Genomic DNA, 19,015 nt, shown 5'->3' on the forward strand with positions numbered 1-19,015 from the left:
CCTTCAATGTCTTTCCCCACAGCAAACCAGTCACCCCATGTTTTCCCAGGAGATCCTCCAAGAACTGCAGTCAGGTCCAACCCATATTCCCATGGAGTCTCTGCTTTACCCTGGGACCCAGTGCACATGAAAACCTGCATGTGCCTTTCAAGAATGGGGTCTCCATTTCCCCCAGTCATGTGGAGTTTCTGTGCACAAGCCCCTTGGGCCTGTAATGCCAGATGCTCCAGTGGCTCTTTCTCCCAATGCCGATCCCCAGGCATGGGAACCTTATATGGGCTCAGAACTCTCACTCCTGTAGGTGTGTCTCTGTGATACAGTTACTTTCTGGTCTGTGGGCTTCCAGCCCAGCAAGTATGGGGTTGCTTATATCACATAATCACCCCTCCTACCTCTTGATGTGGCCCCCACTTTATCTTCTGGAGTAGGATATCTTTTTGAGAGTTTCCAGTGCATTTGGTTGAAGGTTGTTCAGCATTTGGTTGTAATTTTGTTGTTTTTGAGAGAAGGTGAGCTCTAGACCTTCTATTCCACCATCTTAATCCCATCCTATCTCTCCTTCTCATCCTTTCACCTAATAGTAACTGCTTGCATAGGAGACAAAATAAGACACACAGCTATGAACATTCAAGATATTTAAGGAGGATTCCTATTAGGACTCAGCAGTAAGGAACCCAACTAGAATCCCTGACAATATCAGCTTGATCCCACCTGGCCCAGTACGATAAAGGATCCAGCGTTACCATGAGCTGAAATGTATTTCCTGATGCAGCTTGTATCCCAAGTTGCTCTGCCTGTGGTGTAGGCCAGCAGCTGCAGCTGCCTGCACTTTGTGGTCCCAAATCAAGTTTCAACATTACTAAATCAGAAGCTCTGGTGATGACACCCATCAATCTGTGTTTTTGTAAGCTCTCCAGGTGATTCCTTTGCTCACTGAATGTTGAGAAGCATTATTTTAAAAACACCAAAAAGAGAGAGAAAGTCTATACAAGGGAGGTTTGACACATTTTTAATACGTGTACTAAATAAGATTTTACCATAGTTAATCAACAACCAGAATTTAGTTACACAGTTCTAGTTTTGTTTTTGCTTCTTGTTTTTTGTTTTTTTTTTGATCATGCCTACAGCACGTGGAAGTTTCTTGGCCAGGGTTCAAACCTATACCACAGCCACAACCCAAACCACTGTAGAGACAATGCCAGATCCTTAATCGGCTGCACCACAATGGAACTCCTACACAGTTCTAGTTTTAATTGGTATTGGTTTTTACCTAGTTCTAATTCTGTTGGTTCTATGAACACACAATCCTACTTGTGTTGTTTCTCTGAATACAGCCTATGATATTTTCTCCACAAGCGCTTGACATCTTGTTAGATGTCTTACCTTCTAGAAGGTATTTTTAAGATGATGAGAAAACTCATATATGCATGTATGTAAAGTGAGAGGAATTATACTCTTTTTAATCTTTAGCTTAAGAAAATGAATATAATTTCATAAAAAAAGAGTATTTCAAGTATAGTATTTATATATCCAAAAGATGATTTAATCCAAAATTACCAGTGTTCCAGACAATGGGGTGAATTTAGCAAAATGATATCATCCTTTATACCTAAATAACTGTTAAACAATACATAGTACCGCTTTATAAGAATCAGCAGAATATTGTATCCAAAATGTTGACTTTTCACAAGTGTATATTTTACCTCGTTCCCAACATGCCACTGAAATGACAAAAACAATGTACAAAATGAATCAATCTATAAGAGAAATGAGTTGGATCACATCATGTGACCAGAGATTTTGGTAATTTCTGCAAGGCGTAAAATAGTTGGGATTGTACTGAAGGTCAAAACAGAGCAGAGGAATCTGTAGATCAGACATCTATACTAGAAGGCTACGAGGAAGTCTGTGTTTCTTAGAGGCCTCCGACAGTCTGTTCTGTACTCACCAAGCTAAGGTAGGTCTTGACAGGGTGTATGTCCCATGTGTATACTCAAAGTTTGACATCAAACTTCTCACTCAAAGTAAGATCCACTAGGAAACAGTCCTCATTGAAGGCAGAAGATATGCACATCAGTTGCCTGTACTTTCAGTTAGTCTTGGGGTAAATATATTGTGTGAGCAAGCAAAAATCTCAGTAATAGACAGGGAAATTTCTGAACAATGGAAACTTTCTACAGCAGTAACAATCAACAACCAGGACATATGCAATAACAATAATTCTTTAGGCAGAAAGATTAAGAGCAACTCGAATATGATCAATCCTATTACTTTCTCTAGGACTTTGGGACAGTCCCTTAGAGAAATAAAAATTAGACAGATGCCCAGGTCTCACTTGTGACCTGCACCTCCAGAAATATAGATATATGATAGTTTTAAAGACTTGTATCTTTAAATAAAGTTTCTATTTTTATTACAGTATAGCTGAGTTAAAGTTTTGTGTGAACTTCTGCCGTACATCATAGTGAACCAGATATTATGTATCTTCTTCTTTCATACAATCATCTATCATGTTCCACCCCAAGAGATTGGGCATAGTTCCCTGTGCTGTGCAGAAGGACCTCAGTGCTTATACATTTGAAAGACAATAGTTTGCATCTGCCAATCCCTAAAAACCCCATCCATCCCACTTCCTCCGGCTTCCCCCTGGTGACCACAGTCTGCTTTCTATGTCTGTAATCTATTTCTGTTTTGGGGATAGAATAATTAGTTCCACATGTTACATTCCACATATAAGTGATAACATACTGTATTTGACTATCTCTTTCTGATTTACTTCCCTCAGTATGAGAATCTCTAGTGGCATTCATGTTGTTGCAAATGGCATTATTTGCATTCCTTTTTATGGCTGAGTAGTAATTCGTCAGTTACATGCACAACATTGTCTTAAGCCACTCATCTGTCAGTGGACATTTAAGTGGTTTCCATGTCTTGGCAAATGTGAGTATTGCTGCACTTAACATACAGTTGCATTTATCCTTTTGAATGAAAGTTTTGTCCAGATACACAACCAGGAGTGGGATTGCTGGATTATATGGTAGTTCTATATTTAGTTTTCTGAAGAATCTTCCCCTGGTGGTTGACCAATTTACATTTCCACCAACAGTGAAGGAAAGTTTCTTTTTTCTCCACACAGTCTCCAGCACTTGTTACTCGTTGACTTGCAAATGATGACCATTCTGACTAAGGTGAGGTGATACCTCATTGTCATTTTGATTTGCATTTCTCTAATACTGAGTGATGTTGAGCATTTTTCATATGCCTACTGGCCAATCATATGTCGTCTTTGGAGAAATGTCTCTTTATATTTGAAGAATCAATATTGTCAAAATGACTACAACCCAAAACCATCTACAGATTCACTGCAGTCCATATCAAATTACCAAGGACATTCTTCATAGACTAGAACAAAATACTTTAAAATTTGTGTGGAAACACAAAAGATCCCAAAGAGCCAAAGCACTGTTGAAAAAGGAAAATGGAGCTGGAAGAATCAGGCTTCCTGACTCTCACTACTTCAAAGTCATAGTCATCCAAACCATATGGTAATAGCACAAAAACAGAAATATAGATCAATGGGACAGGATGGAAAGCCCAGAAATAAACCCAGGCACCCATGGTCAACTAATCTTTGAGAAAGGAGGTGGGAACATACAGTGGAAGACAAATAATCTCTTTAATAAGTGGTGCTGTAAAACCCAGACAGCTACATGTAAAAGGATGAAATTAGAACACTCTCTCACCTCCCCCCCACACACACACCACACACACAAATACAAAACCTCCTTAAGTATGACATGATATACTCTGTGCCAGGACCCAGTCTTACTTATTAGAAGAATAATACACGTTAGGAGTTCCTGTTGTTGCTCAGCTGGTTAAGAACATGACTAGTATCTATGAGGATGTGGGTTTGATCCCTGGCCTCACTCAGTGGGTTAAGGACCTGGCATTGCCACAGGCTGCGATGGAGGTCACAGATACACCTCAGATCCATTGTTGCTGTGGCACTTGATAACACCTCAGCTGCAGCTCCAATTTGATCCCTAGCCTGAGACCTTCCATATGCTTTAAGTGTGGCTCTAAAAAAAGGGAAAAGGAAAGAATAATTCACTTTGGGAGTGGGATCTGTGCAATTTTCATAAAAGAAATTTAAAAACGAAGTGGGCATGCATCAGTCATGCCAAGCCAATAATTTCTCTCGGCTTATTATCAGGCGAGAAAGAGAGATACCCACTTACACATGCTATGCATTTGTGCTGTCAATCATTTTCATATTACACATATTTCACAAATTCCTATTTAGGATCTCAAGTCTGTAAGCTACTGTGCTACCTACTACAAAAGACAGAAACCTTATACATTGTCATCTAAAGGAGATTATAGACCAAAATAGGACCATATTATCATACGTGGCCAAGTGGGGCCAAGAAGAATAAATAAACTGGTAAATGCTTGAAATCAGTGAGCACTCCTATCTTCTTTGAGAGGCTCTGTAAATGTATCTTGGAAGTTGTAACATTTGAGAGAGAGATTGAGAAAATGATACCAGGTCAATGTTAAATGAAGATGGAGCATTTGAGTGGAGAGGATTCTCTGCGGAGGGACCTCTGTGAGCAAAATCATGAACGGGTCAGAGAGAGAGGTTTGTCCAGAAGGCTTTCAGTAACTCGGTTTGGGTATAACGTAGATCCACAGGAGAATTGTGGAGGAAGGGCCTTCCAAGTTAAACTAAGTTAAATCAAGTTTTTATTCGAAAGGATTTCAAATAGCGTCAGAGGGAACAAATGCTGAGTGAAGTTTAAATCAATCAATCAATCAATCAAAGGTGTAGTACATATTACATTCCTTTTTTTTTCTTAGTTCTCAGAAGAGTGAACCCATTTCCTTCCTGTTCTGCCATTTATCTTTTCCCCATGCCCATTGCTACTTAGTTCTTTGAGCTAAACTTTTGGCCCTCAGAATTAGTGAAGATGTTGAGAATACCAGCAGCAAACAACATAGGCAGAAAGGGCCTCAGAAGGCATCACAGACAATGAGATGGAACGCTAGGCTCCTAGCTCCTCATAGAAGCACACAAGAGTTAAGAGCATCCTCTCATGGTTTGGCCTGACCTTCACTGTCTTAAACCCCTTGTCATGTATTCCTCATTGCTTTCCTATTCTGTTTATTTCTCTGTTGGGTATGAGAGATGAATCTCCCAGAAAGTGGGTTCACCATGAACCAAATATAAGATCTTTGGATGGTTGGCAAAATTTCTAGAATTTATGTTTGTTCACTCAACTACAAACATGCCCACTCTGTGGAGTTAAATGTGGTATGACTCTTCAGGCTGTACAGCTATATTACTATCAAGCACCTCAAACTCAAGTACTTTTCAGAGGCACGACACTACTTTAATGCTTCCCAACTGACTAATAATTGTACTTATCAAGCCACAATGAAAAATATAAAGACAGTTAAAATATTTTCAAGTTAATTTCTGCTGAAGTTAATTTAGTGTGGCATGAACACTTGATGAAATGGCCTCTCTGTTTTGCAAAACATACACAAGTATTTGAAAGAATTTATGAGGCCCTGATATTTGAGGACATTAAAATAACAGGACAATTATGATGAAAGAAAATGTTAAGCACTAATCTACACATAACAATATGTAATCTGTTCAAGTTTGTCTTCCTTTCATGTAAAGGAACACATATTCTTCTTCCATCTAACTTTTCCCTCAAAAACTTTTCTCACTGAATCTTTGACTTTCTTGTTTCTCAGGCTGTAGATGATTGGATTTAAGAAAGGGATTATGACAGTGTAAAATAGAGAGTCAATTGCATCTTGATCATCTGCTTGTGCAGACCCAGGGCGCACATACATGAAGAGAAGAGACCCATAGTATAAAGAGACAGATAGGAGGTGAGCTCCACAGGTGGAAAAGGCCTTCCTTATACCTTGTGCAGACTTCTTCTTTAAGATTGTGAAGAGTATGCGTGTATAAGAGACAAGAACAATGAGAATTGTGAACACCTGAATTGAGCCAGAGAAAATAAATATCATCAGAACATTAACGGAAGGATCAGTACAAGAAATTTTAAATAATGGCATGATGTCACAATAAAAGTGATGTATTGTGTTAGAATTACAGAAGGTTAATCTCAATAAAAAACCAGTATGAATTAAGGCATGACTAAGACCACCTACAAATGATGAGACCAGCATTCTCAGGCATTGCCTATTAGTCATAATCACGGGATAAAGTAACGGGTTGCATATGGCTACATAACGATCATATGCCATTGTTGCCAGCAGAAAACATTCTGTGGTTGCACTGACTGCAAAGGAAAAAAATTGTACCATGCATTCATGGAGAGATATCATCTTGTCCTTGGTAATGATGTTGACCAGCATCTTGGGGGTCACTGTGGAGGACAACCAAGTATCCACAAATGCCAAGTTTGCAAGAAATAAATACATGGGGATGTGAAGGTGAGGGTCATTATAAATGAGAGTAATCAGACCAAGGTTCCCCATGATCGTGATGAGATACAGCATCAGGAAAAGCAGGACCAGTGGGATTTGCCAAGCTGGTGGATATGTCAGTCCTGTGAGAACAAACTCTGTCAGTTCTGTTGCATTCTTGGTTCCCATATCCTTAATGAATGGCCTCTGAAATAAAATGAAGGAAATGCAAAAAGACAATTATTAAGAATTTAACAATTAAAATTTGGTGAGGATAATTTAAATAATACCCTACACAAGCCTAAATGTCCTTTATGTTATTTATTCTTACTAAAAACATGAAGGTATTATGGAAATTGTTATATTGAAAACATGCAGTTGTTGTATTTCAAAATATGTGTAGGAATGGACAAATGTAGAAGAGAAGAAAGCCATTCTGAACATTAGCTAATGTATGGGGAAATTATTTCATGAGGTAGAGAAACCCTGTTTAGTTCATGGAAGTAGCATTGAAAGTGGATTTTAGTAGGGCCTGGATTTTTAAATAAATTGAATGATTTGTGAAAGATGTTGAATTTTATTCTTCAAGATATAGGAAAACCCTGAAAACTTTTAAAATGGTAATCACTACTTGCTTTTTTCAATAAATAATTGGTGATAGAATAGAGACTTCCAGGTGAAGAACTTGGGGTCAAAAATACTAATCAAGAAGCTGGGACCATGTTCCAGTTATTCCAAAAACCAGATTACACATCATAGTTTTCTGAGTGGGTTTTGGTACAAAATGCAGATTCTGATGTATTGCTATAGAAATAGATTCAGTAGGTCATAAGTGGTATCTAGTAATATGTGTTTTATAAATAATTCCCAGGTAGTTAACATGCATGCGAGCTTCTTAGTCCACGTGTGATAGGACATTAGGAGTTCTGAGGAAGGCAAAGAGATAGATCAAAATAAATCAGAATATAGACCCCTTAGGACTTGGTGACATCTTAGATGTGAAGGGTTGGTTCCTAAAGGTGAAACATTCTCTTGGTGTCTGGGTAGATTATCAAGAAAAGTTGGGATTGAGAACTCAGAGGCAGCAACCACTTTTTGCAAAGAATACCTTGTAAACATCAAATTGAGAGAAACGTAGCAATAGTATCCTACAAATACTTAATAGAAATAATGGCTTGGAAGTCACTGAAGTGTCTGAAAGCATAGTATGTATGACCTATCCAGTGGACAATGTGCATGAGGTTAAAAATAACATAATGAAAATAAGTGAGAGACAGTGATATTAAATTAAAATGTATACACATCATTTATTCGATAACTTGCACTACTCTTTTCTGCCACCTTATTCTTGGTGGTAGACATGCACTGTAATTCACTCCAGAACCAAAATTCTGAAAACTGACTTTCTTACTCCTCTTAAACCTCGAGTGAGGGGACCAGATCTAGGGTTAGCCAAGTAAACTCACCTACACTGGATTTGGAATATGAAGAGGGGGGAAAAATTCAACTGTGGACCAAAGATCTTTTGGTTGCAAGCAAGAAGTATCATGACACCAAAATGCATGCTGGGCCCACAAAAATGGCCTGATTAGTGTGAGCTGTAGCATTCAAGTTTAGCAGTAATGACAGCAACTCATAATGAGCCAGAGCTGGGACATGCTTTTGGTTTTTGGCTGTTTAAATAGATTTTTTGTATGTGTTTCAGTACATTTCTCCAATGAATTTCTCTAACTTCTTTAGCATTAATTTTGTAGAGACATTTCCCTTCAGTTAATTCTTTGTCTCTTCTACCCAGAAATCTCTTCTACCCAGGATCACATAGAAAGAAGGAAAGGAAGGAAGGAAGGAAGGAAGGAAGGAAGGAAGGATAGAAGGAAGGAAGGATAGAAGGAAGGAAGGATAGAAGGAAGGAAGGGAAAGAGAAAGAAAGCGAGAAAGAGAGAAGGAAAGAAAGAAAAGAACAAACGAACCAGAAAAAAGGTACTGAGCAGAATGATCAGAGAAGAGGGAGGAAATTGGAAGTCTCAGTGTTGGGAACTCAAAGAAAGGAAAATAATCTGAAGGACAAAGAGAATGCCATGCTTAAAGCAAAACAAATGCTCTGACAGGTTACACTGTGAACAAATATCACTGAGAGTAGGATTTAGGAGACTTTTAGTGGCTTTACTAAGAGCAGTTTTCAATTTGTATTAGAGATGAGTCAGCGAATAATGAAAAGCAATGGGAAGCAAGTGGCACAGCAGGTTGGAGAATGAAACAGAGCATCTGAGATGTGGAGAACAGAGGTGAATTTCTTGTCTTGTGGAACAATGTCATGAAAGTTGTTGAAAGAGAGGGGGCAGGTGTTGATAGGAAAGAGGATAAGCAGTGAAATGGGAAATTGAGGGAGGAAGGGAGAAATCAAGAAGCAGGAAGAGGTGAAAGGACATTGATGGATACTTGCAGAAAAGAGAAGGCATTGAAGAGGAAGAGAGGAAGTACCAGAGAAATGGTTAGATGAAATAAGGGGAAACACTTAGAAGTAGGGCTCAAATATTCATCTTAACTCTGGTTTCATCAGATCTGGCATTGCTGTAGCTGTGGCATTGAACAGCAGTTATTGCTCTGATTACACCCCTTGCCTGGGAACCTCCATATGCCACAGATGCGGCCCTAAAAGACAAAAAAAGACAAAAAAAAAAAAAAGTTGTCAACACTGGGAATCCTTTCTTTTTCTTTTATTCAAAATCCTCAATTTATTTTTCCATGGAATTTATATATGAAATGGAGACATTCATTTTAATTTTACTTAATAAATTTGTATTGTTATTAAATATACTACCACCGCCTCCTATCTTTGCTATTACTGTGATGAGAGCTGACTTTCCCTAGAAATCCTGCTGAATTTACTGGACAGATTTTGCCTTTCCAGCAGTTTGACAGCAGAAAATAATTGAGCCAAAGACTGCAACTGAATACAAGCAGTATAAATAAGCAATGTCAATAATTGCACTGTTAAATTTAAATTTATTTGAAATGGGCTTTCTTTCATGCACTCTCAAAACTAAACAGTCAAAATTTTCCATTTAATATGTGAGTACTTACTAAGTCATAATGGTGCAAAGAGCCCTGGAGAAACATTTTCTGATATTTTCCATATAGGTACTTTTTTCAATGACCTTATTGTTGGAAGCGGGTGAAAGGAGAGAGAGGGGTACTATTTAAGTAAACTAACTTAAAATTTTATCATAGAATGTGAGTAACTCAATGGAATAAGGATTTGAAAGATTTCTAATGTAGGAAATATAATGCCCTTATTTCTGTAAAATTTTTAATGTCTTTGACATTCTAATTCACCAAAATGTATCCTATGGAGTCATTTTAATTATTCTAATGAGATAATTATATATCATTAGAGAGTATGGTATAGTCTTAGAGCTATTTTTCTTATCCAGATTTCATTCACAATAATAAAATATACACATTATTCATTATTTTCCATTTTCAACTGGCTATTTTGATATTATATAAAACAAATCAAATTTATTATACATTTACTAATATTTTACTATTACAATAATGAATATTATAGAATAATTCTCTCTTACCAATGTTTGTTAAGAAATTTTGAGATCCCTTCAGTGTTCTGTGTACTGAAGTAGAAAATAGTATAATGGCACAGCAATGACAATAACACAAGCTACAGTATTTTGCACACTGATTTGTCTTAGAAGCTTTATTTTCCAAGCTCAGGAAAATGTTGTTTATATGAACTTGTTTTGAATACAAAGTCATCCAGTTGTACAACTGTTTGTTTTTGCCAGGAGAATGGAGAAGAACTGAAATTCCCCTGATAATGCCTGTGGATTCCCTTTAGGACAAATCTAAGCTTTTCTACTGGGCATTATGCACCTGAACATATAAGAGGAATTCAGGTTATTCCATAAGGCATCAGACTCTGAAATTACAAACATCAAGTCATTGTTGACAGGGCCAGTTTTAACAAGTGAAATTCCAGTCTTTCCACCACAGATGATATTTCTGACAGGCTTATGCAAACTCCAAATTTATCTATGAATTGTGATGCTCTGCGTGCTTTATTCAGGATGGTCTGGCTTAGCTAATCAGGCTTGATTTTCATGACGTCAAAGTTCTAAATTCTCCTCAGAAGCCAGCCCCAAGAAGGTTGTCCTCCTCATGGAAACTGTAGCTCACATCCAGATTTATACTTAACTCCCCACTTAACACTGAAAATTGTTGAGGAATCTTATTATGTATCAATTAAGGGAAGCTGCAAAGGAAAAAAAAAAAAAAAAAAAGGAAAGAACACAATAGGAGGTAGCCTAGATGAATGCTCCTCAGACTTTAGTTCCTGTGAATCTCCTGGTGGTTTTCTTAAAATTCACATTCTGTTTCACTAGGTCAGGGTGGGGCCTGAAGCTCTTCATTTCTAACAAGATAATGCCTCTGGACATTTGCCATCCTCTGGGTCTTCCTTCATTTGCAAGCCAGCTTAGTAAGAACTAAATTATTTCAGAAAAACAACAAGAAATGGAAAATGCAGCTGGTGTGCAAAGAGAGAGGCAAAGTGGAGACAGAACAGACAAGGGAGGCCAGCATGGGTGGGATCTCAGAAGAGCTAGAGGCTAAATCAGAGACTTCGTTCTTTATCCAATGAGGGATTTTAAACCTAGTGGCCACAGGTTCCTATTTGACTTTAATTATCAGCAGAGACTTTGCCATTAAACTTTCATTAAGAAATACAATGACATTATTTGTGTCAAAATAGTATAATACAAAAATGGTAATATTTTGTTTTGATTCTGAAAATAGGAAAATATTTAATCTGTATTTGGAACTATATTGCCTGATGGGGGAAAGCAAAGGACATCGACTTTAGTAAATTCATTAATTCATTATCCTGTGTTCTTAGAAGTGTGCTAGTGAAAACTAAAAAATGCAAGAAAAAAAACTCTGTCGACCAAAAACAAGTTACTGAAACCTCAGCAGATGGGTGGCATAAATAATGGAATGTCTATTAGTAGCTTCGAAATAACCCATACCTGACGTAAATTTACTATCCCTGTCAGTTTTGTGTCATTATCTTTTAACTCATTTTCCTGCCTTTGGATTAATACAGAGGTCTTCATTGAAGTTTTCAGTATGACTAGTCTTTTCAATTATAGTTATTTTAATAGGTGGGTCATGTTGTCACATTATGCTCTTCCTTTGCCTTTCCCTGGTATTATTATATTGAGCATAGTTTTAAGTTATTTAACATATATATCTTATTTTGTGAAATCTGTCCAAAGGTTTTGCCCATTTTTAATCAAGTTGTATAGTTTCTTGTTATAGTCTTTTGAGAATTTTCCATATATCCCAGATACAAGGCTTTTATAAAAATTTGTAAGTTGCAAAATATATGAGTTTTCTCTAGGATCTTGATTTATTTCCCTGGTGTAAATATCACACTGGTTCACCATGCTGATTCGACTTAGCAAGAAATAGCAACTCCTGTAGACTTATTGGTAGACATTTGCAGCAAGAAGGTGAAAAATGCATCTATCAAAAATCCAGGGTCATTTAACTCAGTGACATTTCTAGGGGTTCACTAGTCTGGGTCATGGGAAGATATACCTTCTATGGGGAAGGATAAGGTTTTGTATCTGCCACATCTTACAACCACAAAGAGGCACAACACCTAGTGCCCATCTGTGGATTATCGGGCAACACCATCTGCCTCTGGGTGTGCTATTGCAACACATTTAACAAGTATCCAGAAAAGCTGCTAGGTTTAAGTGGGGCTCAAAATAGAAGAAGGATTTGCCAAGGATAAGGGCTGCAGTGCAAGCAGTTCTGCCACTTGAGCCACATGACCCAGCACAGAGAATGGTGGTCAGAGTGGTAGTAGCAGCTAGCGATGCTGCTTAGAGCCTTGGGGGTGTCTGTAGGTTAAAATCTGGACAGACTTATGTTTGGAGCAAAGCCCTGCCATTCACTGCCAATAACTATTCCCTGTAAGAAAAACAACTATTGGTCTGCTACTGGGCCTTATTAAGGGGACTGAATGCTTAACCATGGGCCACGAGTTTTCTATGGGATCAGAGCTGCATTTCATGAACTTGGTGTTACATGGCCCACCAAGCTATAAAATGGGCAGGACAGGGTTTTCCTTTATCAAGTGGAAGTGGTACGTTCACTCTCTGGTCTGAGTAAGCCCTGAGGGCACCAGTAAGTTTCTCTATCCCAGCCTGCACTATGGCCTCATGATGGTGTGGACAGTGTTCTCTGTAATAAATAGAGAAATATATTACCTGGACCCTGATTTACCAATGAATCTGTACCACATGCCAACACCTTTTGAGAGTGGACAACTGCAGCACTATCAACATTCTCTGTGACATCCATGTAGGACTGTCGTGATGGAATATCCTCATACTGGGCAAAACTTTGAGTGTTCTACCTAGAAGAAGATTTATGATGATATAATGATCATGGGCTTTAGCCAGTGGTTTAGCTGGAGGGTAAGGGACTTTGAAGAATGATATTGAAAAATTATACCAAAGAAACCTGTGAAAGAAATATATGGATGGATCCTTCTAAATGCATAAACCCTTGATATTTTTGTCCCACATGAATGTTCACTAAAGGGGTGACTTCAGCAAAGAACGACCTTAAAAATCAAATGGCTAGGATAACTCAGTCTCTGGACAACAATCAACATCATTCTTCAGGAATCCCTCTCCTCCTTAAATGGGCCTGTTAAAAAATGGGCCATGATAGCAGAAATGGAAGTTATGCTTGGGCTCAGCAACATGGATTTCCATTCAGCATGGCCAGCTTTGCAAGGCCATTTCTGAGTGCCCCATCTGCCAGCACAGAAAGCAATACTAAGTCTCTTATAATGTACTAGTCTTGGGGTGATTATCCTGCTATCTTGTGACAGATTGATTACTTTGGACAATTTTCCATCCTGAAAGGATCAGTGTTTTATTCTTATGAGAATAGACACTCTAGATACATATTTTCCTTCCTTCCTTGTCATCAGTGCTTCTGCCAAAACACCAATCTGTGGACCTAGAGAATTTTCATCCACTGTCATGATATTTCATACAGCATTGCTTCTGATCAAGGAATTGACTTCACAGCAAATGAAGTGTGGTAATGACTCAATTATTATGAAATTAGCTTATTTACTGTGTTCCCTAGAAATCCTGCAGCAGCTAGTTCAAGAGAATGGTTGAATAGACTTTTAGAACTTAGTTATAGCACTTCTTGGATGACAATACCATGAAAACTCAAGTTTCTTCAGAAAACTGTAATATTTTAAATCAACACATAGTATTGGAATCAAGGGTAGAAACAGAAGTGGTGCCTCACCTTCTGAGCTTTCTTTGCTGTTCCACTGATCTATGTGTCTGTTTTCATGCCAGTACCATACAGTTTTGATTAGTGTAGCTTTGTAATATTGTCTGAAATGAGGGCGTATGTTACCGCAGCTTTGTTCTTTCTTAAGATTTTTTAGCTATTTGAGCTCTTTTGTATTTCCATACAAATTTTTAAATTATTTGTTCTGATTCTGTGGCAATTGTCATTGGTATTTCATCAGAATTGTCTTGACTGTAGAAATTGCTTTGGATGTCATGGTTAGTTTAACAATATTCATTCTCAGTCTGACAGTAGACTGGGCCTTTCCCTGGAGTTCCCTAGGGCTTGTGCCTTCTCACTGGTGGATGGAGCTGGGGCCTGGGCTCTCTGACTGCAGAGGCCTGGGGCTCTCCATATTTAATGCCTGTGTGCTGGTGTGTGGGTCCAGGTCCTAAGCCCCCTGGTGAACATTCCTGTGTGATATTTTGTATGGAACTTTTAAGAATGGAATCTTTATAGCCCAAACTCTGGATCATCCAAAAGTGATCCTGGTGGCCTTCAGAGTCAAGCATTCTGGGAACTCATTTTCCTGATGTAAAATGCCCAGGGTGGGGAGCCTAATGTGGGACTCACCCTTCACTCTTTGGAGAGAACCTCTGCAATTGTAATTATTCTCCCAGTTGTGGATCACTCACTGAGGAGCATGTGTCTCGACTATACAACTGCTTGTTCCCCCTTCTGTCTTGTGGGGATTCCTTCTTTTTATCTTTAGTTGTAGAAGATCTATCCTGGTTGATTCTGGTCTTTCTCATTAATAGTTGTTCCCTAAAGAGTTTTAATGTTTGTGTGTCCATGAGAGAGCATGAGCTCACAGTCTTCCTGCTTTGCCACCTTGGCCTAGGTGTGCTATTGTCTTCACTTAAAGTTTATTTACAGTTTAAGGATTGTGTATGGGCACCAAGTTGGCAACAGGGAGACTGGAAATACTTTATGTGTCAAGTTGATATGGCCTAGGGATGCCTATCTATCTGTTTAGACATTATTTTTATTTGTGTGTTTGAGGATAATTCTATTAAAGTTTAGTAAAGTTGATGGCCAGCCCTTTGTTGGCCATCATCTACCCCATTGTGGGCCTGAGTGGGACAAAAAGGTAGAGGAAGACTGATTAATTAGAATTATGAATCTTATTTTGCCCTCAGTGCTCTTCATTCTCAGGTTTTCAGACATGAACAGTAATCTATACCATTAGCCCTCCTATTCTCTAGCTTTATAACTACCATCAGCTTCCCTGAGTCTCTGTCTTGCTGATACCAGATGATGGGACTTCTTAGCATCAGTAAATATGTAACACAGTATCTTATAACAAACATGTGTGTGTATATATATATATATATATATATATATGTAGATATAATAGAGATATAAATTCATCTAGATTAATCTATATATTGTGGGGGGTGGGTATGGATATATATATATATATCCATGCTGTTATTTTTATTACTCTGGACAATCCTGACTAATACCAAGACTCACTGTAGATTTAGTGAATGTTTTTATATTAAGAAACAGAGAGAAATACAATGGACTTGCTAGCCATTATCCTTAAATAAGGCTGATTTAGAACCTTCTCAAACAAGATATCATCATATTGTCATAACATAAGGAATAACTCACAAATGAAATTTCTTTAAGAATGAAGGTCAAAGTTCCATCCATGTTGCTGCAAATGGCATTATTTGGTTCTTTTTTATGGCTGAGTAGTATTCTATTGTGTATATATACCACATCTTTCTAATCCAATCATCTGTCAATGGACATTTGGGTTGTTTCCATGTCTTGACTATACTGAGTGAAGTAAGTCAGAGAAAGACAAATAACATATGATGTCACTTATATCTGGAGTCTAAGATACTACACAAATGAACCTTTCCACAACAAAGAAAATCATGGTCTTGGAGCACAGGCTTGTTGTTGCCAGGGAGGAGGGGGAGGGATTGGGATGTACTGGGAGTCTCGGGTTAATAGATGCAGGCCATTGCCTTTGGAATAGATGGGCAATGAGATCCTACTGTATAGCACTGGGAATTATGTCTAATTACTTCTGATGAGTATATACATGTATATGTAACCGGGTCAACATGCTGTATAGTAGAAAATGTACAGAACACGTAAACCAGCTATAATGAAAAGATAAAAATAAAAATAAAGAAAAAGAAAAAGAATAAAGGTCCAGAAGTTTATATAGCCTTACAACTAATTTTTATGGTTAACAGATATATCTCCCATTAGCTTTATCAACATGATACAATGGGATTTGGATTGGCTATCAATACTGTCAGTCAGGTTCCCCAAGGAAAGTTTATAAAAAGGTCCACAATACTTCATTCTTTGGAAAATATGCCCCATTAAAATCTGTATCCAGGGGGTTCCCATTCTAGCTCAGTGGTTAACAAACCCAACTTGTATCCATAAGGATGCAGGTTCAATCCCTGGCCTTGCTCAGTGGGTTAAGGATCCAGCATTGCCATGATCTGTGGTGTAGATCATAGATGGGGATTAGAACTGCATTGCTCTATCTGTGGTACAGGCCTTCACTACAGCCCCTATTTGACCCCTAGCCTGGGAACCTCCATGTGCATGGGTGTGGCCCTAAAAAAAAGACAAAAAAAATCTTTAGCCAACTGCCTAAAATTAGAAGGAAAGTATAAAACCTAGAGTGGATATCTTTAGGATATTTACACAGTGCTTTTTAAGTAGGGAATAGAAACCCCATTTTGACTTGTCTCTAACATCTTGATTTTAAAATATTTACTTCACTGAATATTAAAAAGAGTAGTTATTTCATACAGTCCCAAAACAAGAACAATAACATTTGTACAGAAATTCTCATGACAGAGCCTGCTAGTGTTTGTTTCCACAAGCTGCCCAGGTGATTCCAAGGCACACTAAACTTTAAGAACCACTCTATTAGAGAAAAACAACAACAAAAAAAGGAAGACTGGAGTACAGGGGGATTCATATATACCTAATATATAGCCTATACCCTGTAAATTATGCTACAGCTAGTTCACAATTCTGAATGAGAAATACTGTTATAATCTGATGGTATTTGTTTCTACCTAATTTTAAGTATATTGGCTCATTAAACACAGCCTAGCATAATGTTGTCAGGAATTCTCAACTGCACAAGGTATTATAAAATGATGAGAAAAAATGTTTCTACATATACATAGAGAGGAACTATGAACTCTTTTAACTCTCCAACGTATGAAAAATCTGTATATTTTGATTATAAAGAGTATTTCTATTATATTATTAGTATTTACAGAGGGTGGTTTTGTTAAATATTATCAGTGTTCCAGGCAGTATATGAATTTAGCATTGTAATGTTATATTTTTCATTTAAAGACCGTTAAGTAATACATATATCACATTAGTTTCTTTTTATGGAAATATGCAACATGCTGTATAGTAGAAAATGGACAGAACACTGTAAACAAAATACGGTATTCATATAGGTTTATATTTTAAATCTTTCCAAACATGCCACTGAAATGACATATATGATACACAAAAATGAAAATGTACATATATATATAAAACCAAAGTGTAAACGGGAACATATCAGTGAAGAGATTTCGGTAAATTTTTGGAAGGCATAAATTAGTTGGGATTTTTATGAAAAACATGTAAAAGCAGTAGAATCTCTACATTAAACAGACAAGTTCAAAAGAAAGCTACATAGGAGACTGGATTTCTGAGACCCCCAATTTAATATCCACCTAACCATTTTTTTAGTATCCACCTAACTTAAAAAAAAAAAGGACTTGGCAGGTAAGCACACCATGCTCATATACTAAGCTTGCTGTCACCCTTTTCATTCAACACAAGGCCAATTAGTGAAGCATTTCTATAAATTTCAAAGAAATACACACCAGTTGCTTATATTAGCAATGTAGTCTTTGGGTCATGACAATGCACAAACAAATGATTAGACAACTTACAGGATAAAAGGCAGAACCATGGGAATGTTATACAGCAACAGAAATTGGCAAGCTAAGAACAAATGCATTATCATGGATTCTCTACTAAAGAATAAAAAAAGCTTTTGTACTGGATGCACCTATTTCTTTCTGTGGTTTGGGAATATCCCTCAGGTTGCAAAAAGAAATCAGATGACCTAATCGGTATTGTGACCTGCACCTCCAGAAATATGTAATAATGCTATTTTCTGTAAATACTTATATAGTTTGTTTCTTTAATTCAGACATCTAACTAACGGTCTTTGAATATGTCCATGAATTAATTTTCATGATAAGAACAAGATTAATTCACTTTAGGTATATGATCCTTGTGATGGTCTTGAAAGAAACTTAAGAAGGTGATCTGGCATATAGTAGCCATCCCAGGACCAGTAATCTCCCTGGGCTTCGTACAAGATTGAAAACAAGTGAACAAGTGACAGAGTCCTTCTTCATTTGCTATATTTGTGTTATCAGATTCATTTCATTTTTATATTTCATAAATACTTGCATAGAACCTCATGAATGTAAGCAACTGTGCTATGAGCTACAAAAGACTGAAAGAATATTATGTCTTCTAAATTGCAGTGTAAATTTTCAGGCCAAAAATGAGTATTATGCAAATTTATTTTTGGCCTAAAATTACAAATAAACTACTCAAAGGTACAAACGAGGAAGCATTCCTATTCTATTTGAGGTAATCTGGAAATGCATTGTGGAAGCTGTGATATTTAGGTAGACCTTGAAGAAAGGAACATTACAATCTCAGATGGAGACAGATCCATCTGAGGGGAGCACCTGTATGCAGACACCTGAAAGAATAAAACCATGTACATGAGAGGAAGGTGTTTCAGAATGGCTTTATTAATTCATTTTGGATACAACATAGAGTCTATTAGGACAATTTTAGAAGAATATACTTCAGAGTTAAATCAAGACTGGGGGGAAGGACTTTAAATAATGTCAACATAAGCAAATATAGGGCAGTACATCTATATATAGACGGAGCTATATCTATATACATGGTTATATATCATGTAATCTATAAATATGTGAGCAAATTACATATACATTCACATATATGAAATTCTGAATATGTATACCATATATACACATATTATATAGTAGAAATTATAATCCACTAAGCATGATTGAAGACGGTTATTATTTACTCAGAATTCTGTTCATAA

At 37.3% G+C, this 19,015-nt stretch overlaps 2 protein-coding genes across 4 annotated transcripts in view; one reads left to right on the top strand and one right to left on the bottom strand.

Moving 5' to 3' along the window:
* Positions 1-19,015, top strand: part of LOC146397788 (uncharacterized) — a 797,689-nt gene that overhangs the window by 446,627 nt on the left and 332,047 nt on the right. The gene's annotated exons all lie outside the window — the stretch shown is intronic.
* LOC146397790 (olfactory receptor 5H8-like) lies at positions 4,610-9,132 on the bottom strand. Its single transcript, XM_084989095.1, has one exon. The coding sequence runs from the start codon at positions 6,640-6,642 to the stop codon at positions 5,683-5,685; it is 960 nt and encodes a 319-aa protein (XP_084845221.1). The 5' UTR covers positions 6,643-9,132; the 3' UTR covers positions 4,610-5,682.

Source organism: Sus scrofa, chromosome 13 (genome assembly GCF_054392235.1).
Source record: "Sus scrofa isolate SSC_HxYL_T2T_F1_AM1 chromosome 13, Sscrofa_HxYL_maternal_Yorkshire_Landrace_v2.0, whole genome shotgun sequence".
Classification (NCBI taxonomy): domain Eukaryota; kingdom Metazoa; phylum Chordata; class Mammalia; order Artiodactyla; family Suidae; genus Sus; species Sus scrofa.

What these genes read in the sequence shown, in the direction of transcription:
- LOC146397790 (XM_084989095.1), bottom strand. Translation starts at nt 6,642, where the DNA reads ATGGGAACCAAGAATGCAACAGAACTGACAGAGTTTGTTCTCACAGGA.